Below are 25,417 nucleotides of genomic sequence, written 5' to 3' on the forward strand. Positions count from 1 at the left end.
AATGAAGAGTAGCACCCGCTCGCTGCAACTAGAGAAAGCCCGTGCGCAGCAACGAAGACCCAACCCAGCCAAATAAATTATTAATTTTAAAAAATGATAAGATGAAAAAAATGATAAAATGATCAACATAATAAGACCAGTTAACATCATCACCATACAAAGTTGTTACAATATTTTGACGACATTTCCTATCTGTACATTACATCCCTGTGACTTATTTATTTTATATCTGGAAGTTTGTACCTATAATTCTGTTCACCTGTTTTTTTCATCCCTCACCAACCCTCATCCCCTCTGGAAACCACCAGTTTGTTCTCTGTATCTATTAGTCTGTTTCTGTTTTGTTTGTGTGTTCATTTGTTTTGTTTTCAAGTTATTATATATTATTCTCAAGTTAATAAAGTCATTCAGCAGTGCAGTGATTCCCTAAGGTAGTGGTATCCAGATTGAATATGTACACCCCTCAGTAAAATATTTTTTAACACACTCCCCTAATACATATTTATTTATTTATAAATTTTACATATGTATTTATGTGCATCATACAAATATCAAAAATAATTTTACAGAATGAATAAAAAGTACAGATAATTTGAAGTTTTCCTATTTTCTTTCCCATCCCAGTTGCCCTTCTCACCCTCACTTCTAAGCCCCCTGTCCTTAAAAACTCTGCAACAAATAAAAAAAACAAAAAAAAACTCTGCAACATTCTACAGAGTTCCCAAGAAACTATAAAGATGCCACAAAATTGACAAGAGACAGAGACTTTGAACTCATGTGATTTTCAAATTGAAATTTACACATTTGGGGTGACTTTTTCAAGATAAAGGGAATCCTCAATTTAAACAAACAATTTTTGAGGGTCATAACTCCAGAAATGCTATGGATTATTTCTCTAAAAGCTAAGTAAGTAGTTTGTAAGAAACATCTACATAAATATATGGTTCAGTCAAATCTTTAATGCAGAACTGGGGAAGATACATCCTTACCTGGTTTGAAAGCTAAGATTTCGAGCTTCAAAGCCATCTTGGAAACACTGGTGTTCTGGGCCTAACATTCACTGTATGCATGAAACTCTGAGTAAAAAAGCTTTCCAGAAAAACCATACAATTATTTTTAAGCAGCTTACCACAAACAACTATTTATCTAATGGGGAAACAAAACTTTCCCTCTAACCAGAAAAGAGGGTACAGATTTTCCCTGCTGAAAAGTGAGGCTTTTTCAGGTCAATGGAGACTTAGAAAACCTAGTACTACAACTCTGTTATAGAATTCACTACATGCATGACTCAGTGAACATAATTTTCCTTCACTGGAAAAAAAATGTGCATCAAATTTCTCTCATGGAGCTAGTTAGAAAGATCTAAATAAATGTACGGTGAAATCAAGTCTTTAAAGTAGAATTTGCGGAAGATACAAAGTTACCTCATTTGAAAGCTAAGATTTTTGCCCCTTGAAAGCTGCCCAAGAAACACTATTTGTGGGTCTACCATTCACTGTATGCATGACTTACTGAGTCAAACTTATTTTTACTGTGAAATTTACCTCAAATTTTCTATTAATACACTACATTTTAGACCTGCCCTGAATGACAAGACTCTTTGTAGACACTTAAGCATGAAGAAATGGAGAACAAAGGAACTAGACATCTTTTCACTATGTTCTCAATGAGTTTACTGTTGTATTATATATATTCAAGTTTCTTTCCCCATAAAATTGCAGGTTCCATAAGAATGAAGGGCATATAAGAAATTATATGGACAAGACGAGATACCTGGGAAATCCTAAACATCTGTCTCCTTGAACTGAAAGCTCAGGGCAAGGTTTGACCAAGCCCCACTTTTTGGCTTTATACTGCAAATGTAATTTGGTTCATTTTTCAAATTAAACTTTATTTTTTTTATTGGAGTATAGTTGCTTTACACTGCTGTGTCAGTTTCTGCTGTACAGCAAAGTGAATCAGCCATACATATACATATATCCCCTCTTTTCTGGATTTCCTTCCCATTTAGGTCACCAGAGACCACTGAGTAAAGTTCCCTGTGCTATACTATAGGTTCTTATTAGTTATCTGTTTTATAAGTAGTAGTGTATGTATGTGAATCCCAATCTCCCAATTCATCCCAGTCCCCCCATTTCCTCCTTGGTATCCATACGTTTGTTCTCTACATCTGTGTTTCTATTTCTGCCTTGCAAATAAGATCATCTATACCATTTTTCTAGATTCCACATATATGTGTTAATATACAATATTTGTTTTTCTCTTTCTGACTTACTTCATTTTGTATGACAGTCTCTAGGTCCATCCACGTCTCTGCAAATGACACAATTTCATTACTTTTTATGGCTGAGTAATATTCCATTGTATATATGTACCACATCTTCTTTATCCATTCCTCTGTCGATGGACATTTAGGTTGCTTCCATGTCCTGGCTATTGTAAATAGTGCTGCAATGAATATTGGGGTGCATGTATCTTTTTGAATAATGGTTTTCTCTGAGTGTATGCCCACGAGTGGGATTGCTGGGTCATATGGTAGTTCAATTTGTAGTTTTTTAAGGAACTTCCATACTGTTCTCCATAGTGGCTGTATCAGTTTAAATTCCCACCAACAGTTTAAGAGGGTTCCCTTGTCTCCACAACCTCTTATATGGAAAAGGCTGGAATCATCCATATGGTAATAGGTTACAGGTGGAGTCATCTGTATGAATTCATGTTTGCCATCATACGCATTCAACTTGCTCCATACAGATAGTGGTTGTTACGTGTATATACACAGATTAGTATATAGACACATTCTTCTTTGCACTGTCTGCTGAGATGGCGAAGAATCAAGAACACCTTAGTAGTGATGAGCACACTGAACTCCCTGATTTAGGTTTTAAATACCATTCTCCAAAAGGAGAAACAAGGGCACTTTGAAGAACTGGCTGATACTAAGACTGAAGCAGGATATGCAAAGTGAGTACACAGTAACTTTCCTTAGTGCCAGGAAGTAAGGTAGTTCGCAAGAACCAACAAACAAAACAACAAAAAACAAAGACGGGGTGCACAAGCAGGACACTGGAGCTACCTGAAAGAGAACCCAATGGCTAAAGCTGGAACTATTTGAGCAAGAAAACATATAAAGAAGTACTGCACTATTCTAGAAAACATAAGAGAAATTTCAAGGAGTCCATATGGAGAGAAATAAACATTTTCCATACAGGAAAAATCTGCATGATTACATAGATACTCAGTCCTCAAAGACAAGAAACATAACTTCCCACTCCTTATGATGTGCACATAGTGATTTAATCAAAAAGAAGGTACACTATGGACAGAGGAGAAACCTGACTAACACTGCCCCAGCCAGGTGATTAAAGGCAACATCAACAAGTCATCTCGACAGTAAACATCCTAGAGATGAAGTGATAAGAATGACATTTTGCCTCCTGATCTTCACCCCTCCTTGCCCCAGAAAACTAATAACCCCAGTCTAAACATTTGAAATATCATAAGATATATACCAACTAGGACTGTTATACAAAATACATGAACAATACTCCTCAAAACTTTCCAGATTATGAAAAATATGCCAAGTCTGAGAAACTGTCACAGCCAAGTGGAGCCTAAGGAAACATGATGACTAAATACAACGTGCCAGCTGGGCTGGGTCCTGGAACAGAAAAAGTTAAAACCCACCCAAGCAAATCTAAGTAAAATGTGGACTTTAGTTAATAATATTGTATCAATTTTGGATATTAATTGTGACAATGTACCAAGTGTTATGACATTCACAATTAGGGCGAACTGAGTCTTAGGCATGTGGAAACTCTCAATACTATCTTCACAATATTTTTTTTTTTGCAAATCTAAACCTATTATAGGGAATTCCCTGACAGTCCAGTGGTTAGGACTCCGCGCTTCCACTGCAGGGGGCACAGGTTTGATCCCTGATCAGGGAACTAAGATCCCACATGCCATGCGGTGCGGCCAAAAAAAAAATTTTTCATTTAATTTAAATTTAAAAAATAAATCTATTATAAAATTAAGTTTTTAATAATCATTGTTTTATCTTTTTACATGATTGCATATTTACTCCTACTATTAGTTAGTAACTAGTAATTGACACAACTACTCTTATTGTACCCTTGTTTTATTTAAATACTAGCATTTATGCTGCCATTATGTATACATTAGATCAAGTACTACACAATAATATATAATTCACAGAAACATCCATTTTGCCTATTTTATGTTAAAATAATACATATATGCATACAACATTATATTGTGTATTATATAATTATGTGGTTTACTGGTTTTGAAGCGTCTCTGTAAAGTTGGTCACCATGGATGGTAGACAATATTGAGATTTTAGAGAGTGTATTTCACACCATGGCCGAACATTTTCAAAAAAGGAACAAATAGCCAAGTGATTCATTGTGACTGGCTCAGTTGTTCTGAATAATCCTTGTTTTTATTTTGTTCCCATGCATACCTTTCAGCAGTAACAAACAGAATCAAATATTTCCAATTCAAAGAGATATTCAAAGATTGGCAGAATGTACAGTGAGTTTGAGGGGTTTCAGGCTGAAGGAGAAAGAAGTGACCATGAGGTGGCAGTAGCATGCAACAAGCTTCATGTGGGCAACTCTGACAAGGTTTGCATGAAGAGAAGTCCATCACAGCAGGAGACCTTCCAATGGTTACTACCCAGAAGCAGAAGGCGGCCAGGCATCTCTCTGGGAAGAGGGGAAATGGAGAGGGAGCTGACGTGCCTAAATTAGGTCCCTGTGCAGCCAGGATGGGAGTCTCAGAGCACTCAGAAGGGCAGCAGTAGCTTGGGGTCTTGCAGAGCTACAGGGTTGAACTTACCTACAATTAGCAGATGTTGGGCACAGTTTCACGGGATATGAAAATCAGGAACAACGTAAATGACTAAAACTCTCTTACTGAGGCTATGTTTTAAAAAACTCAATGTATAAAAATTTGAGTTTAGCACCAGGAGGCTTTTGAGCTAACGGGGGGTACCAGCCCGCCAATACACCACAGCCATCTTTGGCTCATTGATAGAACATAAACAGAATTGGTTACCACAAAGATACAGTGTTTCACCATGATCTTTTTTAAAACAGAAGGGTTTAAAAGAATTATTCAAACTCATAATTTACTAGATGATGTTTTCCAGCAAGTGATAAAATCAATTTAAAGAATAAAAGAATATTTTATCTAAGTGACTTAGATTCTGATAAGTTTCATGCAATAACTAATTCACTTCTTAGGAGATCATAAGAATATACTGAAAGCTCAGAATGTTTCTGAGTTAAGAGGAATTATAGGTTATTATACTGTTGATAAACCTAATCATATAGCTAATGATGGATGGAGATATGGCCCTTATTTATGTAATAAAATTCAAAATGAATTTTAAGTGCTACTAGGAAATTAGGTTAGACCCGGAAAATATTGAGAATATAAGAAGAAAAAATACCTCTCCTTTTTCAAATTCGATGAACTGGTGGGATAGTCTCATGTCTAATATACATATATTGAATAAGTACATACACATAAAATATCAAATGAAGAAATACACTATGATGAAATCAAATCATCCTGATGCAATGAGATTCGATTATATATGTAACTTGTCATTACAGGATGATATTTTCAACTCAGTTGAAAGTTAATAAAGATATATAAAAACCAATTCTGATATTAAATAAAGCCACATGCTCAGTACAAGGCCTATCTCCTTTCTTACAGCAAATGAAACAAGCCTTGAAAGTATGGGTGATGAATGTAAAATGTAGGAAGACATATGAATATAATATCTGAATTAGAAAATATGCAAAAAAGAGGGACTTCCCCAGTGGCGCAGTGGTTAAGAATCCGCCTGCCAATTCAGGGAACACGGGTTCGAGCCCTGGTCCAGGAAGATCCCACATGCTGTGGAGCAACTAAGCCCGTGCGCCATAACTACTGAGCCTGCGCTCTAGAGCCCGTGAGCCACAGCTACCGAAGCCCACGTGCCTAGAGCCCGTGCTCCGCAACAAGAGAAGCCACCACAATGAGCAGCCCGCGCACTGCAACGAAGACCCAACGCAGTCAAAAATAAATAAAAATAAATAAATAAATTTAACAAAAAGAAAATACGCAAAAAAGAAAAATATAGAAATTGGAAATGTATGAAGGTAAGCATCAATATTCATATATTTAAAAACACCATCATGCTGCTGCTTCTAAAACTGATGCACAGATTTTGCTTAGTGCCATATTAACCAATTCTAATGTGGTCTTGATCATTTAATTAACAATAAGTAACAGTGGGGTCCTGTGAACGAGGTTTTAGTAAGCTGAAATCATTCAAACTTATTTAAGATCGTCATAGATCATGAGAAATTATAAAACACAGCAAGACTCTCAACTGAAAAGGAGACAAGCTAACAAGTATATTCTTAAAACATTATTAGTGACCTTGCTTTTATTAAAGACAGTAAAGTAAAATTATAATAAATTCTGCTTTGGGTATATATGAAATATTTAAGTTTAAAATAACGTAAGTTTTATTACACTTACTTGTCAGGTTCTCCATAGTTTTCAGCTACTTCAACGCTGTTGGAAAACTTGAGCCATTAAAAATTAGTGAAAGCATGTATGCACTGGAGTGCGTTTTCGCTTTTTACCTGGGGTTCTGGTTCCAACATGACTCGGAAAGCGGGTCCCCAGCTCATTCTCCTCGAAGGTCCCGATATTGAGTATTGAGTGTGTTCACGTCCCACTCAAGGGATCTCCCCTTCCTCTGAGCTCGTGCTGGGATTTCTCCCCAGAAACATCCTCGAATCTGTACAGAAACAAGGAAACAAGCCACTGCAGCCCTGATTTAGAGTCGTCAAGCCCTCAACCAACAGATACTTCAGTCAATAAGCCTTGTTCAAACATTCTTAGAGAAAGTAAAGAATAAAACACCGGGAACAGCCCGGAAAACGCAAGGGTCTCGGGGAAGCCGCACAAACCTCCCCGCTCAGCGCTCAGCCGGCTGAGGAAGCTTCCTACGCACGGCGGTTGGTCCAGAGCCTCCGCAGTCGCTCCCTCAGACAAGGAACCTTTGGAAACGGAGCGGAGGTTCGGAAGCAGCGCCCGAGGCCGTGGGGCGGGAACCCAGCCCGCCCTGAGGCGCCTTTGGTCGGAGAAGACGCGTGCGCCCGGCCCCTGCCGGCCTTCGCTGCGCACTGCATGGAGGGAAACCGCCCCGTGCCCGTTAGCCGTGACCGCGCGCCCCCTCCTGGCCGTTCTGGGAACGTCCTGGGAAATTCTCAGCGAGGTGGTCACTAAGCTGGGGCACCGCTCCAGCCAAGACTTTCCTCTATCGGGCAGTGTCTTACCCACAGGGGCTGGAAAACAAAGAAATCTTTGGGTTTTCTGGGTGTTGAATGAAACGAAGAATTTATGTATGTATCTGCATAATTTGTACTGCTGTAAGCACTGGCCGCATAAATACATACTACTTACACATGCTAAACGGCAGATGATTGTGTTTAACCATGAAAATATTTCGGTGAAACCAAATTTTCACATTCTTTACACTAGTTTTCCATTTCACTTTCATCTTCTTCATTTTTAAAAAAGCATTTCTGGTCATTTTTAAATATGTGAAATTCAGTTTATACCAGACAATTTCTCTAGCATCACCCTCTTGATCGTGAGAGCTTATTTTAAAAGTTGCCATTTGGTGACATACACATGACAGGGTCAGAATGCAAACCTAGAGGAAGCTACATACCTGTTGCTAACTCCTTGGCTGATGTTTTCCATGAAAAGTGCTTTAGAGATGGCAGATGGATGAAATAACTTCCATCAGTCCCACAAGTAACCAATTTTATTACCTTCAAATAATAACTTCCATCACTTCACAACCAGAGGAAGACTTGGTGAAGCAAGAATTTTCTGCTTTGATGTAAGAGAAGGCTGTGGTGTTTCAAACTGACCACCTACCATCCCCAGATGGGCAGTGGGCATGAGGATAGCAACCTAATACCCTGGTGCATGTTGCTGGTGCCAGAGAGAGCAGTACGGACCTTACTCTAAAATAATTTTGGTTTGGTGTCTCAACCAGTCTGTAGGCTCCCTCAAGGAGCAGTGCAAAGGCTTCCCTTGTTTTGCAGGGTTAAAAGTATTCTCTGGGCTGAGTCGACTTCACACGCACCTTTTCCCAAAAGCATTTAAAGGTATGCATAGGGCTTCCCTGGTGGCACAGTGGTTAAGAATCCACCTGCCAATGCAGGAGACACGGGTTCAAGCCCTGGTCTGGGAGGATCCCACATGCCACGGAGCAACTAGGCCCGTGTGCCACAGCTGCTGAGCCTGCGCTCTAGAGCCCGTGAGCCACGACTACTGAGCCCACGAGCCGCAACTGCTGAAGCCCGCGTGCTTAGAGCCCGTGCTCCACAACAGGAGAAGCCACTGCAAATGAGGAGCCCGCACACCGCAACAAAGACCCAAGGCAGCCAAAAATTAATAAATAAATAAATAAAATAAATTATAAAACAAAAAAAATTGTTTAAAGGCATGCATATTTCTGGCCTAAGAAGCCTGGGCAATTTAAGGCTAATGGGTTGAGGTGCAATTTTTCATAGGGAAAATAGAGCATTTGATGCTGTCTGCAGCACGGTCGCGTGTGTTTATGTGCACACTACTCTCAAGGAAAATGTGACCCACAATTGTTTAGGAATCACTGGTACAAATGTTTCACTGAGAGTAACAGAATGAATACACGTCCCCGTGTTCACTCATTCGTGCATTCACTCATTGACCAAATATGTTCCAGACCTTATTTTGGTTCTGGGAAGTAAATGGTAATTGACAAAATGTCCCTACCCAAAGAGCTCCCTTCTAGTGGAGGGGCGTGAAAAAAACAAGGAAAAGCCAAGGAAACAATCAAACAAAATAAAAGAAATTGTGGGAGAGTGTCGGAGAAGCTATCCCCTTCCGTCCAAGGGCCGTAGACCCTGCCGGAGCCGCTACCACTGTGGATGATTGGGAGGATCTGGTGCACCAAGCGAAGCTGGCCAAGCAGGCTGAGCGATACAACAAAATGGTGGAATCAATGAAGAAAGCAGCAGGGATGGATGTGGAGTTGACAACTGAAGAAAGAAACCTCCTATCTGTTGCATATAAAAATGTGATTGGAGCTAGGAGAGCTTCCTGGAGAATAATCAGCAGCATTGAACAGAAAGAAAAAAAAACAGTGAGGAGAAGACAAACTAAAATGATGGGAGAATATTGGCAAATGGTTGAGACTGAGCTAAAGTTAATCTGTTGTGACATTCTGGACAAGGTTTTCTAATTATAAAATCAAAGAGGACTACCGCAGGTATCTGGCTGAATTTGCCACAGGAAACGACAGGAAGGAGGCTGCAGAGAACAGCCTAGTGGCTTACAAAGCTGCTAGTGATATTGCAATGGCAGAACTTCCAACACATTCCATTCACTTAGGTCTTGCTCTCAATTTTTCTGTATTCTACTATGAAATTCTTAATTCCCCTGACCATGCCTGCAGGTTGGCAAAAGCAGCTTTTGATGATGCAACTGCAGAACTGGATACGCTGATTGAAGAAAGCTACAAGGACTCTACACATATCATGCAATCGTTATGTGATAATCTGACACTATGGACTTCAGACAAGAAGGGTGATGGTGAAGAGCAGGATAAAGAAGTGCTGCAGGATGTGGAAGATGAAAAATCAGTGAGACACAAAAGCCAACAAGAGAAACCACCTCTGACCACCCTGCACCTTCCCATTTCACCCCTCTTGGAAATTCCCCCATTGTCACTGAGAACCACCAAATCTGACTTTTACCTTTGGTCTCAGAATTTAGGTTCCTGCCCTGCTGTTTTTTGTTTTTTAGCAGTTTTCAAAAGTTCTTTTTTTTTTTTTTAATCTTTTTTTAATCCTAACTTTTAAAAATTTGCTAGTGAAAAAAATTCACTAGTCACCAATGCAGGTTGCTGAGCACCAACTCGATATGCTGAAAATTGATGATGATAAGAAGAAAGAATCAAGCAGTAAAATAACCCTTGGCCCTAGGCAGCAACTTAACCTCTCAAAGTTCCAGTTTCCTCATTTGTCAAATAATGGTACTAGTAGTGCCTACTTTATAAGAGTTTTGTAAAGATTACATAAAATAATAGCATATGGGATCCCAGGAAATTATGAAGTATTGCATGCATGTTAAAAATAGCTGTTATTACTATGGGAACAGTTTCCAAATGAAACAGATCTCCGAAGATGAAACAGACTCCTAGCATCTGGATTGACGTGCTTACAAGACCCTGAGGAGCCATTCAACATTCTCAGCCTCTGATCCAAGCAGCTTACCTAAGGGGTTAAGTGTAGATTCTCTATTCTGATATGATTTGCAACTTCTCCATCAAAACCTATGCTGGGTTACAACTGCTGTAGTTCCTCACTCACCACGGACAGAGTATGCTCCCTAAGGTCCCAGCTAATGGTCCAAGCTGCATGTCCATATACTCCCTGGGGTCTCCTGCATAACAAGGTCCCTGGGGTTTATCATCACTGGAAGAAATCTTGGTCCTTCCAAAAGAATCATTAGAGGGATGGTGGCAATCTAATTGTGGTGACTTATTACCTTGCCTTCCTAGTTGCCTTCTGGCCAGTGCTTTCACAAAGGTCACCAGCTTTGGGCACCTCTGACTCTTGCTGACTTTGAAGCCATAAATCGCTGTGAGAGATCATTGCCTAAGAACTTTAACTTTGCTGGGGATGTGCTGGACCAGTGGTCCCAAAAAGAGAAGGTATAAGATGATGGGCTTCCCTTAGACGCTTAGTGTCCACCTATTTCTCAACCTTCCATTTCCTTGTTCTGTGGTCCACTTTTAATTCCATTCTTTCATCCCTCTGGTTTCCTTTGTTTGTTTTCCAATTGCCCTCCTCTCTCCCCAGGGAAGAACTTTGCTCCTCAACTATGTATGGCTGTCTTTTTCCTCAGCCCCCCCTCATCATGATTACTCACAGAGTTATGCCTCTTTCCCTTCATTTTCTCCAAGCCCCACACAGTCACTCTCTGCTCTCCAATTCATTTGTTGGGGTTAGTCACAAAAAGCAGTAATTTGAGCTTTGGTTTTACGAATAGTTATTGTTGCAGTGATTGGGAAAGAAACAGAGGTTGAGAAGAATAAAGCAATAAGCCTTATGACGCATTTAGTGTAGCCTCAGGTCAAGGTCCCTGCTTACCACCCCCCCACCTCCTGCCAGGTACTAAGCTGAACATTTTACCTACCTGTGCTTACCAGAATGCACTGCAAGGACCTGTGCTTCAGAAGATACAATAGACATACAAGGTACTGAATATGTGGAATCCATCCTTCCTATTAAATAGAGGGGAAAGTCTTCCTTCAAATCCATTGTCTTTAACAGCGCTCTTACACTTGGTAAACTCACTTTTGAACAAAGAGTGGGTAGAAGTTGAAAATCTCTAGATAAAATTTAAGGACATATTTTATTTTCAGTATACATATTTATTTTTCAGTAACCCACTTTTAGCAAGTGGTACTGATTTTCCCATGTGGTGGTAAACACATTTTCCTTCTTAAGTAAAAGTACACACGTAAAAGTGAGTCGATGTAAAGAAGAATACAAAGACAGATCTAGCAAAATAGTGATTCTCAAATGACTAAAGATTGAGAAATACTGACCTATATTATTTCATCAAATCCCCACCACCACCCTAGGGGGTTGCAGATAAGGAACTTAACCTCATAGAAGTTAAGCTACTTATCCCAGGTCACCAGTTCCAAAGGTAAATGAACCAGCTCCTGATCTTACAGAGCTTTCATCCATAGGATAGGGACGCATCTGTGATACTGCACAGTATAATGGAGTCCCTTGGAATGTGAGCACAAAGCTGCAGGAACACAGAGAAGTCAGAGAGGAGAAGTGGGAGCTAAGAAAGGTTTCACCAAGGAAGTGAAATGGAAATTGGGTTTTGAAATATTTTCCAACCAGGGAAAGTAAAAGAGCATTCCAGATAGGGGAAGAAAGGAGGAGTGATATTTTCCCCCAGGTAATACATAAAGCAAAGAGGTTTTGCAGTACAGATGACTCACTTTCTAGAATCATGTATAAGAAGTTTCCTCCAGAAAGCAATCAAGTTGATGCTCCTCCAGCAAAGGCCCTCCATCTTATTCTCTGTTACCTATGAAACCCAGAGCTTGGCCTTTTGGGTAAAAAAAAATGATAAGTTCCTAATCAGTCTTAGTCCGTTCATTAGGGCTTTTGGTTGGAACAGAATCTAACTTAAGCAAGAAAGAAAGTTATCGGAGGGGGTGGGAGGGAGACGCAAGAGGGAGGAGATATGGGGATATATGTATACATATAGCTGATTCACTTTGTTATACAGCAGAAACTAACACAACATAGTAAAGCAATTATACTCCAATGAAGATGTTAAAAAAAAAAAAAAGAAATTTATCGGAGGGATGTGGAAGAGCTTGCAAAACTGGGTTGGAAGCTGGAGTTTTAACTAGGACAGGAACCAGGACAGATGCATAAGCACCAATAGCCAATAGACTGCTCTAACCATTTTCTATCTTTTTGTTCTTCTCAGAAAACTCAAAATCAGGGAGAGAAGGTATGATTGGCCCAACTTGGGTCACAGGCCCAGGTCAGGGAAGGATGGGCACCCTGATGGGTTATCTCAACAAGGCTGTATTTGAGAGGAGAGCAGTTGTTCCCCCAAAGACAAACCGGGGTTCTGTTACTGGACTCCACCAGCACAGGGGCTGAGGGGAAGTCACTGAGGGTGTCCCATCTATTTGATGACCACTCATATAAGTCTTCTCCTCTCTTTCCCATGTGCCCATGCATGCCCAGACAGGAGACAGACCAGCCAACCCAGCCCTGTGGTGAGTGAATGGCAAAGGGGATGAGGTGAAATGGAGCTTTGGAGAACTGGGCTCCTTGTCCCGAAAGGCTGCCAATGTGCTCATCAAGCCCTGCAGCCTAGAGAGAGGAGACAGAGCAGCCGTGATTCTTCCCTGAATCCCAGAGTGGTGGTTCATAAACATGGCTTGTATAAGAACAGGTCAGTGCCAATATTTAACATTTCTAAATCATGCAGAAACAGAGAGAGACTGAAAGTAGAGGTTTTTCTAAATTGTTAGTTTTGATTGAAGTTAAGTTTACAAAGAACAGAAAAATAAGAGTTGAAATTAGGAGCAATCATGATGCAATAATAATAAAACTACCTTAAGAGCTAAGTATTACTGTGATGCCCATTTTGTAAGAGAGGAAACTGATGTTCAGAAAGGTTAAGAAGCTTGCCCAGAGTCACAGAGCTAGAAAGCTATGCAACTGGGACTTAAACACAAAACTCTATCAAAGCAAATGTGGGTACCAATGCCTCTTTGCAGTGCTGGTTATGATGTGTTCATCCAGATGCTCTAGAACTAACTTCTCTGAATATATTTGGATTCTCCCTGACATGGAAGTACAAAAGGAAGAAAAAGGATTTTATAACACAAGGATTTGTAAGACTATGGCTGTAGGTTCCAGCTGGAAAACCTCTGCCTCTTTCCAGATAGAAAGATTATTCAATGACACATTTTCTCCCACAGTAGTAATTTATAACATACCCCAAATAAAATTTCTATAGGATTCTTTTCCCCTCTATTACAGAAGTCAGCAAAAACCATGGCCTATGGGTTGGCCATCTATTTTTGTAAATAAAGTTTTAATGGAATACAACCACGCTCACTTCTTTTACATATTGTCTATAGTTCTTTTTGCTCTACGACAGCAGAATTGCTAATTGAGACAGAGATGGTATGGCCCACAAAGCCTAAAATGTTTACTATCTTGTCCTTTACTGAAAAGGTTTTCCAATCCCTGCTCTAGAACACAACATAAATGTTTATAAGCCAATTAAAAATAAATAAGAATACCAAAGGATATACTACTATACAGAACACAAAAACATTTGTTGCAATATCATTTATAATAGAAAAAATGGAAACAACTATATAGGAACAATTAAATAACTTATAAACTTAGCTGAGAATAAAGTTTAGTGGAGGTGTGTTTATTGCTAGTTGAAATTATGATGCCTCAGTTTCATGGGATGTCATTAAAAAGATAATAATAAGGATTTCATAATGGTGTTGAAAAATGCTCTTATTGCCAATATTAAAAACAGCAATATATAAAATTCTTTTTGCATTCACTATAAAAAGGAACTTGCAAATGTGAAACTGTGGGTTGGAAGGAGATTAAAGGTGGTTTATTTGTGATAAAAATGTACTAACATTACTTAACATAATGTATGCAATTTGTGAAATGCTGAGATTAAAAACAAACCCACAGCTGAATGGTCAAAAGTATACAGTTAATTAAATCTTAAACAAGCAGCTGAGGATTATGTTCTCAAGCTCAGAATAATTAAATCTTCTGAGTGAATACTGAGATGCTAGTACTATACACCACATGGCAAAATATTTTGCTTTTGCTGTGAAGTGTATACAGTCTAAAATTCACTAGAAGAGAACTTCCTCTTGACCCCCAACCTATCCATTGAATACATTCACATCACAAATCCACCAAGGGTACTAATAATTTCTGAGCCACTAAGAACAAGCGGTTTGCAAAATAAATAATCGTATATTTTTATATTGAGTGAATGATAAGAGATGTTTTCTTGGTTAACTTCCTTATCATCACATATTTATTCATTTTCTCAAGAGGGGATGACATGTAAGAGCTTTTAAAATATATGCAGTAATTAAAGTTTCCTTCCTAGGAACTCAATTCCACATCTCCCTATTTAGCTGACTTCAGGAAACTCACCAAGAAATAAGGAGTCTGGTATATGACACAGGTCTTTGGAGTCTGGGAAGCGTATCTTTGAATCTTGGTTCTGCCACTTACTCACTTTGCAACCCTTGGGCTGGTTGCCATCTATACACTGGGATTAATTTTAAGTGAGATAGCAGGCACTTATCAAGTACTCAATAAATGGTAGTGGCGGTTTGTAATGCTTTACATACATTCCACTTTCTTCCCATTGATTTGCTTTAGAAAGTGCAAACCGTCTTCCCTCTGTTTTTCATCTAATTCTGCCATATATGTTCTTCTCATAAGGAACTAGTACTTTAAAATCAGGCCCATCTCAGGCCAGTGTTTAGAATGAAGTGAGAAGCTGGGATAAATTAAGCATTGCCAAAGTAGTGTAGGCGAACTTTGATGATGCCAGACCACTGGGAAGACCCAGGTTTGAGGGCTGACTCTGCCACTTGCCAGCTATGACCCAATCTCATATTCCATCAAATGGTAACAACTACATGGACCTACATGGTTGCTTAGAACAGTGGTCTCCAAGCTTTTATGGTTACACAGTCTATCAATAAAAATATTTGGGACACATATACTCCCATCTGGATATAGTTATTTAAGTTGTTCTACTCTGCTAATATAGTATGTATATTATAAAATACATATGAAAATGAGATAAAGTCATAAACAGAATTCTAATATCTCAAATAAATTTTTTTTTAATTCTCATTTCTTCTCTCATCCCCAGTGGATTATCTTGCCAAACTCACTTTGGAGACCACTGGTTCAGAGGACTGAATGAGATGATGTTCATGAAAATGTGTTATAACCTGTAAAGTGCTATTTAAGTGTTACATAATAATGACTCAAATGTTCCACAAAAATGATACATAATAATAGCCCACCATTATAATGCCTACTTTATACCAGACACTATTATTCTCCCCATTTTACAGAGAAGGAAAGGAACACACAGAGAGATCAAGTAACATGCTCAAGGTCACAAAGCTAGTAAGTTGTAAGGACAGGATCAGATCCAGGGACTGTCAGACTCTGAAGCCAGTGCTCTAAGGATCTCCCAGGGATCAGGGTCCTGTGGGATGTCCCTGAGGACCAAGGCAAGGGTAGCTGAAGGCTAGATTTCATAGCTCCTTGCCACCCAGGCACAAAGTCCAAGTTTCCACAGTCCACAGTCTACTCAGGGCCCTCCCTCTTTCCCAGGGCTTGTCTTCGTGCCAGGAACAACCCAGCTGACAGCAAAAGACATCCTCCATTGGCTGCAAGCATCCAAAGTCAAGTGCACTGTAGCCAGTGAGGAGATGATCCCAGCAGTGGAGTCCATTGTTTCAGAGTGTCCCGGCTTGAAGACCAAATTCCTGTTGTCTCCACACAGCCAGAATCGGTGGCTCAGCTTCCAAGAGTTATTTCAGTGAGTATTTTCCCTGCCTCATCTGTAGTGCCAGCAATAACACCAGTCACAACTACATCTCAGAGTCTCCTTGATTCCAAGGACTCAGCATACTGTGGGTTGATCTAGGCTTCTTCCCAGGAAAGAATCACCTAATAAAAGGTGTTTAAGGGACTTCCCTGGTGGCGCAGTGGTTAAGAATCCGCCTCCCAATGCAGGGGACACGTGTTCGAGCCCTGTTCCGGGAAGATCCCACATGCCGCGGAGCAACTAAGTCCGTGCACCACAACTCCTGAGCCTGCGCTCTAGAGCCCACGAGCCACAACTACTGAGCCCACGTGCCTAGAGCCCATGCTCCGCAACAAGAGAAGCCACCGCAGTGAGAAGCCCGTGCACTGCAACGAAGGGTAGCCCCTGCTCGCTGCAACTAGAGAAAGCAGCAACAAAGACCCAACACAGCCAAAAATAAATAAATAAATTTATTTTTTTTTAAAAAGTGTTTAAGGACAGAAGGAAGGGATGTAGCTCTGCTTCCATTTCTCTGCTTCCTACCAGGGCCTGAGATGAGTATCCTGCCTGGCTTGGCTCTTGCTTAACTCCCAACACTCTCACTGCCTTGACACCCTCTTGCCACCATTTTATTCTTCGAACATGGCCCATCTCAGGGCCTTTGCACCTGCTGTTTCTTCCATCTGGAATGCTCTTCCTTAGTCCTTTTCACAGTTGACGCCTTCTTGTCAGATTTCAGCTCTAATGTTTTATCCTCAGTGAGGGTGTCCATGACCAAACTGTCTAGAGTAGGGTTCCCAGCCACTCTATCATATCCTGGTGTTTTCTTCATGGTACTCATCACTATCCAAATATCATATCCATTCATTTGTTCCTTTATTTACTGTCTATTTTTCTCCTCTACAGTAGGTGTTGACAAATTAGGGCCCATGAGCCAGTTCTGGCTTGGTACTCACTTTTATAAATAAAGTTTTATTGGAACACAGCCACACCCATTTGAGTACACATTGTCTATGGCTGCTCTCATCTTACAAGAGCAGAGTTGAGTAGCTACAGCAGAGACTCTATGACCCTCAAAGCCGAAGATATTTACTATCTAGATCTTTACAGAAAAAAAATTGCCAACCCCTGTCCTAAATTGTAACTTCCCAGAAGGCAAAGGCACTGTTTGTCTGTTTGATTGATCACTCTATCCCCAGTTCCTACCATTTAGTTGGTGCTTAAGAAATACTTACTGAGGAATGAATGAACAAACAGATCACTTACCCTCAGGTTTCCTCATATGTAGAATGGAGATAATTATACTGCACATATCTCGTGTTGTTTTGAGGATAAAATAAGCTAATATGTGAGAAAGTGCTTCCTAAACTGTAAAAAAAAGGGAGTAAAATGTTAATTAATAGTACTATCCTTCAAAGAGCTGTTAAGTAGCTTATGTTTAAAAAAAAAAATTCTTCCAGAGAAGCTTATAAAAAGAAGCCATATAAACTCTGTTGAATAAAGGCAGTTTCCTTTGTTGGAATAAAATTTTATCCTACTAGTTAATGTAAACCAAATCCTATTGGTCAATCCCAAAATTCTCTCCCAAGGCCATGCCACAGAATGTTGTTTGTGTCTTTCATAAACTGAGTACCTTTGGATAAGTCAAGTAACATCTCTAAAATTCTGTATCTTAGCCGTAAAATAGGGATAGCATAGTATCTACACAACTGAGTTGTAGAAGAACCAAATGTGATGAAGCATGTGACGCTTTTAGCATAATGCCTGGCACAGAGTAATCACTCTGTAAGAATTATAGTAATTATAATTACTATTATGATTATTCTCAAGTTAATAAAGTCATTCAGCAGTGTAGTAATTCCCTAAGGTAGTATTATTCAGATTGAATATGCACATCCCTCAGTAAAATATTTTTTACCACACTCTCCTAATACATGTTTATTTCTTTATAAATTATATACATGTACTTTTATGCATCACACAAATATCAAAAATAAACATTTTAAAGAATGAATTCTAAAATACATATAATTTGAAGTTCTCCTATTTTCTTCCCCATCCCAGCTGTCTTGCACATCGCCTGGGCAGCAAGCTCCCCCACTTCTAAGACCCCTGTCCTAAACAACCCTGCAACATTCGGCTGAGTCCCCAAGAAACCTTAAAGATGCCACAAAATTCACAGAAGACAGAGGACTTTGAACTCACATGAATGTCACATTGAAATTTACACATTTGGGGAGTATTTTTCAAGATAAAGGGAATCCCCACTTCAAACCAACAACTTTGGAGTGTCATAACTCCAAAAATACCATGGAAGAAATATCAGAGCTAGACTGGTCTGCCATGTTCAGCCACCATCTTGGGGCCCATATTTTGCAGAACCGCCTCTGCAGAGCACAGCTGTGTGGAGACAGGAAGTCAAGAACCAATGGCCATTTATTTCACCAATGGGACCACAGGCTCTCCCAAGATGGCCCAGCACTCTCAGAGCAGCCTCGGAATTGGGTACACCCTCTGTGGAAGGTAGGCAGGAAAACTGTTTTTTTTAATTCTCCCCTGAACTACCAACATGTGTATCCAATTGCCTAGTTGGCACCTCTACTTAGATATCTCCAGTGAAACATCTACAAAATAGAACTCTTAATGTCTTAGCTCAGTAAATGATACCATCTAACCAACTGATCAAGCAAGAACTTAGGAACTGACCTTGATCCAATCCCCACAGCGGCATGTCTGGCTCCTTCTCCTTTTTTCCAAGTAAATTTACCCACCCAGAAAGGCCTAAAACTATCATATTACTCTATTTTCTTTCTTACTGAGTGACCATGAGATGAGCACATGTTAATGGAAGAGAATAAGAGGTTGTAGACATCACCTCCAGTCATGACCTTTAATTAACCACTGCTGACATCTGTCTTTCTCCATCATACCACTTATCCCATCATGACCCTGTGCAGCGCTCCCACTGTGTACTGGATGCTTGTGCAAAGAGACCTTAATAGGTATTTGGGCAGAAATCTCCATTTGAACCACAAACAGAAGTTATAATCCAGCATCACGGATCTCCCCTTTTCAGCACAGGATAGCCCAGAGTTTCTCAGTCTCGCCACTACTGACATTTTGAAGCAAATAATTCTGCGTCGTGGAGTGCTGTCCTGTGCTTTGTAGCATGCTGAGCAGCATTCTACCTGGCCTCTACCTACTATATACCAGTAGCACCTCCCTCTCCACCAGTGATGATGACCAAAAATGTCTCCAGACATTGCCTAGAGTCTCCTGGGGGGCAACCCACCCCCCGCATCCCCAGTTTAAGAATCACTGGGAAAGCCTTTAAGGGCAACTGAACATTTTTCCAGAGACAACCAGAGCTCTACAATCCCAGCACTCCCATCACCCCCACCCTAAAAAAAACCCACAACTACATTTATACTGTCTTGAAGTTAATAAAGTCTTATGACTTGAAGCTTATATTCAACTTAGCCAAATCACCTGAACATTAGGTGAAGTTACGAAGTATATTTATTTAACTAATATGAATTCAATACATAAGAAGAGAAAGGAAGAGAGAAACAATTTAAGTCATCACAGTCACCCCTTTCTCCCCTAAACGTGGATGCTTCAAAGCCAAAACAAAACAAACGGGAAAAGGACATCCTTTGTTTCCCCAAGGTGTAGACATCTAGGAGGGAGAATGCTATGAGAAACAGAATAAAGCAAATATGAATCTTCTCTTTTCCTGATCAACTCCTTGTGGCCCTCAGAATGTGAACATCTTGCTCACATTTCAAAATTAATTCAAGGGCTATTCTATTTTGAATAGACACAATTCATGTCCTACCAAACCCTACTACCCATTTTGGGGCTCACTGTATCGGTCGGGCTGTTCCAAGCTTTCTCACCTGAGTCCTGTAGGGCAGCTGAGTAGTAAGACACTGGTTAAAAGCTCAAGCTCCAAAGTCAAACAGGCAGGGCTCTGCTACTTTCTAATAGTGGACCTCAATCACTCAAGAGGACCTTGCTGATCCTGCCTTACCTCCATCCATAAGACATAGTTAAGAGCTACCTCACGAGGTTCTGGAAAGAATTCAACGTCAGCAGCATGCTTGGTGAGTGAGATACTTGACAAGTGGTAAGTGCAGAGTACAGATTATTCAACTCTGTTCTTTATTATTTGGGAGGCCTTGGGAGAATTCTTTAACTTTTTTCAGCCTCAATGTCTTCATTTATAAAATAGGGTTTGTGAAGATTATGAGAGTGCTCCAAAAGCCCTTGTAACATAAAAAATGTTCAATTAATATTAGCTGCCATATTTCTTGGCTCATAATAAGTGCTTAATATCCTTATTAGCATTTTCTCCAACCTTTTCCTCTCTTGAATAACCTGCTAAAATGTAAACTCCACCAGGAATCTTTGTTTTAATCATAACATGCCCCACGTGCCTAGAACAATGTCTGGCAAGAGAGTAGGTGCTCAACAAATATTCACTGAATAAACTTTCCTAAGACTTGCCTCTCCTAGCTCTTTGCTTGTTGCTAATGTCCTAGTTATCTGGCAATGAAAGCCACTCATATTTCTCTCCCCAAAGACCCCATGCAACTCTCTCTTCAGATATAAATTCAAGAAGCTGCGGCATTGCCTGATGGGAGGGGAGCCACTCAATCCAGAGGTGCTGGAACGTGGAAAGTGCAAACTGGGCTAATGCTATACAAGGGCTACGGACAGACAGGTGGTATGTTTAATGGACAAAGCTTAAGTTTACCCTTTCAACCCCAGGACTGCCAACTGAGCCCCTGAAGTGCTCCCACCATGCTCTACATTGTGATGGTGTTTCCCAAAACTTCTAAATTGCCCAATTAGGTTTGACTGAAGGGGAATTATGATTATTACTTGGTCTTCCTGCCTCCTCCTCACACAGGATAAGTCTCAGAGGTGTTAGGGATTGAAAAGGTTCAGAATTGAGTAGCTCATCTTTCCAATGCACTGGGAAGGACCCCAGAGAGCCCCAGTGGGGAGTTACAAGGTGCACTTAATGGCACTCTTAGTCAAAAGGAGTGATTTTCAAAGTGTGGTCCTCAAACCAGCAGTATCAGTAGCACGCAGGAATTTGGCAGAAATACAAATTCTAATACCCCTGCCCCCTCCCTGACCTACAAATGAGAAACTGGGATGGGGCCCAGCAATCTGTGTTTTAACAATGTTCCAGGTGACTCTGATGCACACTCGAGTTTGAGAACCACTAGTCTCAGATAATATATTTCAGAAGATGAGACTGAATACTGGGAAAATCAGTCAAAGCTGGGTCTTGGATTTCATTGTCATGATATAGCTACAGAAAATGAAATTTTACATAGTTATATAAAACATGTCCTCTTAATAGGGAATAATTTGTGCCAATCAGAAAGGGCAAGAAATTAAACCAGGTTCAGTGGGGAAAGGAGTACTACCCTATGATGTCCAGGTGGGTAATATCTAACTGGTTCAATAAAGAACCAGTTAGTGTTCAGCATTGGTCCAAATTCTTGATGTGTCTGAAAAACAAATGTATCAATATAAATTGATTTTTTTTCCTGCAGGTAGTGAAAGCTTTTGTTGTCTTATCTGCACCCTTTAAATCATCCAACCCAGAGAAATTAACTCTTGAACTTCAGGATCATGTAAAAAAATCAACTGCACCTTACAAATATCCAAGAAAGGCAAGTATTGTGCACAAAAGTTAAGTGTGTGTTACCAAATAAGGATCTAAACTAGTAAGTATATAGATTTTATTAGCTTTTGACTGTATAGTAACTTATTATATAAGTAGAAGACACCTGTTTCAACTTTAGCCCTAAGAATTTTGCTTTAAAATATTTTATATTAGGACACTACAAATGTTTGAAGAACTAGAATCTTTGGTCAACTCTGCAATACAAAGTAACTACTAAGCATCTTTATCAGACTAATCAGTCCCATTCCATATGAGGAAAAAAAAATTATTTTTTTAAGACAGCAAATTGTTTTTAAAGACAGCACCTGACTTATCTATCATAGTACCCTTGGGCCATTACACACTCATAAATTCAAAGCACAGTGCCTTTAAGTATCAAGTGACCAAATTTAAGGCTCAGGATGAAGATATTATCCAAAGAAACTGTGGAATCTTTCCTGAAACCTTCTTCTTCAAAGGAGGGATTTAAGCATAATTCTGTATAAAGACACACAGATGGCACTGCAATTTCCTTCTAGTCCTAGAATCCTATTAGTTGATATTGACTGATCTTCTACATGAGACTTCCATTTCGACTGGCATCATTTCAGCTAAAATGTAGTTAATTTCAACCTAAGAACTAGTTACATTTTCTCCATTCAAATCACTAAATTAGTGACTAGTTGCTTTTCGGAAATGTTTGAGGACATTTTAAAATACAGTAGTCATATCCTGAGGGAGAACAAAAAGAGTAGTTTACTGTCAAGTCAGGGAATAAGGGGAAAATTGTATAAACTCAAAATTATCTCTAAACCTCCAGGACCCAGCTCTTAAAAGGTCAAAAGCCAAGAATTAACTTGATGTTTCTCTTGGCATTTAGTTGTGGCCTCCATTTCCCTGGGGCAGTAGAGACCCAGGTCTGGTTTGAACTGGAGGAAAGCAATAGAATAAAGGGATTATTCTTCTGTCAAAGCATACAGGTGAATTTGCACTAAAAACCAGTATGATGGCGCTCCACTGTCATCTTTATATATAAATGGAACAGTTTCTGGTGACCAAGGCATCCAATTAGCTTCAGTTAAGACAACACCCAGACGCTGAAACTCAATGCCAGAGAGTTTCATGAAAGGTCTCCCCTATTATACTGACAGTTGGGAGAGTAAAAATGGAATCAAGTGTCTCATAATATGTTTTTCTGTTAATTAGGTGAAATTTGTTAAAGAACTCCCAAAGACGATCACTGGGAAAAATCAAACGTTTTAAGAGACCATGAATGGGGTTGAACATAGCCTGACAAGAACACTGTGGTATTAAGTAGTTAACAGAGCTGCTTTCTTTTAGTCCTTGCTTCCTGATAATTCAGTGACTACTCTCTTAAAATGCTTAAGATTTTTCCTGGTTGAAAAATTCAACTGAATTTTTGTTTTGTACTTTGCCAAAAAATAAATAAGTAAAAATCTAAAAATATTTAGGAAGAAAATTGTTATGATGACCAAACAACAAAGGCAATGATTAATGACTTGTAGTGTTTAAAATAGCAGGGGTCAAATGATTAATTAGAAAAGCACAATAGACAATGAATTTATCTTCTACCTGATTAATTCAAAATAAAGATTAGAACTATTCTAACAGAAAGGCTCAAGACAGAATTTCTTCTGCTTAAAATCTTTATATGTTACTAATTCTTTAAGGTGAATTAAAATATTAATGTTAAAGTAAGGAATGTAAAGAATTCAAAAGCCAATTAAGTGAACTTAATTAAGTACCGTACTATACATTTTGAAGCAAACTCACTGTAAAATATCTAATGCTTGAATAAGATACAAAACGCTTAAGAGTTTTTAGTTATTCAAGAGCAATTAATAAATTTTTGTGTCTTTACTTTTTGGACAATGTACATGACTTTTGATACATAATTTGACATAAAAACATCTTTTATGATATATCTACTTTATGACAATAAAGCAAGAGATTTACTAAGAGGCAGAAAGAAAAAGGAGAGATAGAGAACACCAGTCTTTAGGGAACAAATTTATTTTGATTTTTCTGAAAACATCAGAAACTATGAAAAACAAGCTGAATATCTGGCCATACCAAAAGCAAAATACAAGTAAAAATAACATTTAGAAACCATGTTTAACTAAAGGGAAACATGTTTTAAAATATCGAATTTAACACTCTTTCCTCCACAGAGCAAAACAAGTTTTACTAAACCACAACACTGAAGTGGAGTTTAACTGACATAATTTTTTAAAATAAAAATTAAAAGGACAAAAAGCACTCAATTCCCACCCTGGAATCTCGTCATTTATAGAATAACATGCTCAGATGTCAGTGAAAATAAACAGTTGGTAAACCTGAAAACAAATCTTTCAATGACTGAATTCAGATTCCAACAGAGCACAGTACTACCTTACATTTGGGGAAGAATAGCTTTTGTCACACTAAGGTCTTACCAAATACTGGTAAAAATAAATACAAAAGAGGATTAAAGACAAACTACTAAATCAAAACCTTTCTGTAGAGTAGCAGCTTTCAAAAAATAAAAGGAACCCAGTTCCACAGGGCTGTACGTTCTGTAAGCATACAGCCAATTTTATTCCCAGAGTCTTGTACTATCAAAATAAAAGTTATCTTTGTCTTGGAAAAAGTCTGATGAAGGCACCAAAATCCTATCATCTGTGTTCCCCCAATGATAGTTACAATGCTCCTATCATCCTTTCAAGATAACTTCAACTTATTAAGAGTTAACATTCTAAATATCTAAAGATATATAAGGAAGTTCCAGCTTCATCTGCACCAGCAAGGCCCTTTCTATTCTCTTTGCTCCTCCCAAATCCTTCGTTTTACCAGCAGGACCACTAGCTAGGAGGATAAAAATATATTTCCATGTTCACTAGCCAATAAACAAACATAGCCATTGGTGCAGGAAGACTTAACACTTACAATACTTCCGAACTTGTTAAAACTTAATAAAATCCAACTCCAAAAGCTAATTTCATGACCCCTTAGTATTCTCAATCCGGACATTTAATTTTGCAGCCCTCTTTGGTGTCTGTCTCTTCCATCTTTTTTCAGTTTTACCCTGGAGGAACCCTTGAAAAAACTTTCAAATTAAGGGGATCCTCAATGTATATGAGTGTGAGCACTAAGTTGAAAGACACTCTTGTTTCACAGAAATCCAGAACTGTCAGAAGAGGACTCTGAGCTCTTCCTCTTCTCTCAGTGAAAAAATCCCAGGCTGAGATTTTGCGAAAGGGTTCCTCACCCAGTCACACACCAGTGTTGGGAAAAGGAGGGGAAATGTTATTTAATTTGGTTTTGCAGTTCTGCAAGAGGAGTTTAAATAAGGCCTGAGACTTGTTGCTTTCTTTATTCTCAAACCCAAGTGGCTGTGGAAACATTTCAAGAGTGCCTTATGCAATGTAATTATTCCAAAGAGTCAGTTTCTTTTAAGCTAAGACTCCTGTCACTTTTAAGAAA

The 25,417-nt window shown here is 39.2% G+C and overlaps 1 protein-coding gene and 1 pseudogene across 5 annotated transcripts in view; one reads left to right on the forward strand and one right to left on the reverse strand.

The window, feature by feature from the left end:
• LOC133104393 (acyl-coenzyme A synthetase ACSM1, mitochondrial-like) overlaps window positions 1-7,205 on the reverse strand; it is a 68,356-nt gene extending 61,151 nt beyond the window's left edge. For all 5 annotated transcript variants that reach the window (XM_061210117.1, XM_061210114.1, XM_061210112.1 and 2 more), the window contains exons 1-2: window positions 6,999-7,205; window positions 6,669-6,826 (exon numbers count right to left, since the gene is read on the reverse strand). In XM_061210117.1, coding sequence (XP_061066100.1) covers window positions 6,669-6,716 — 48 coding nt within the window. In that variant the 5' untranslated portion in view covers window positions 6,717-6,826; window positions 6,999-7,205. The remainder of the gene's footprint in view (window positions 1-6,668; window positions 6,827-6,998) is intronic.
• A 1,856-nt stretch (window positions 7,206-9,061) lies between these two features.
• LOC133104223 (acyl-coenzyme A synthetase ACSM4, mitochondrial-like) lies at window positions 9,062-23,217 on the forward strand (annotated as a pseudogene).
• Window positions 23,218-25,417: the final 2,200 nt, after the last annotated feature.

The sequence above is a fragment of the Eubalaena glacialis genome, chromosome 13, assembly GCF_028564815.1.
Source record: "Eubalaena glacialis isolate mEubGla1 chromosome 13, mEubGla1.1.hap2.+ XY, whole genome shotgun sequence".
NCBI lineage: Eukaryota > Metazoa > Chordata > Mammalia > Artiodactyla > Balaenidae > Eubalaena > Eubalaena glacialis.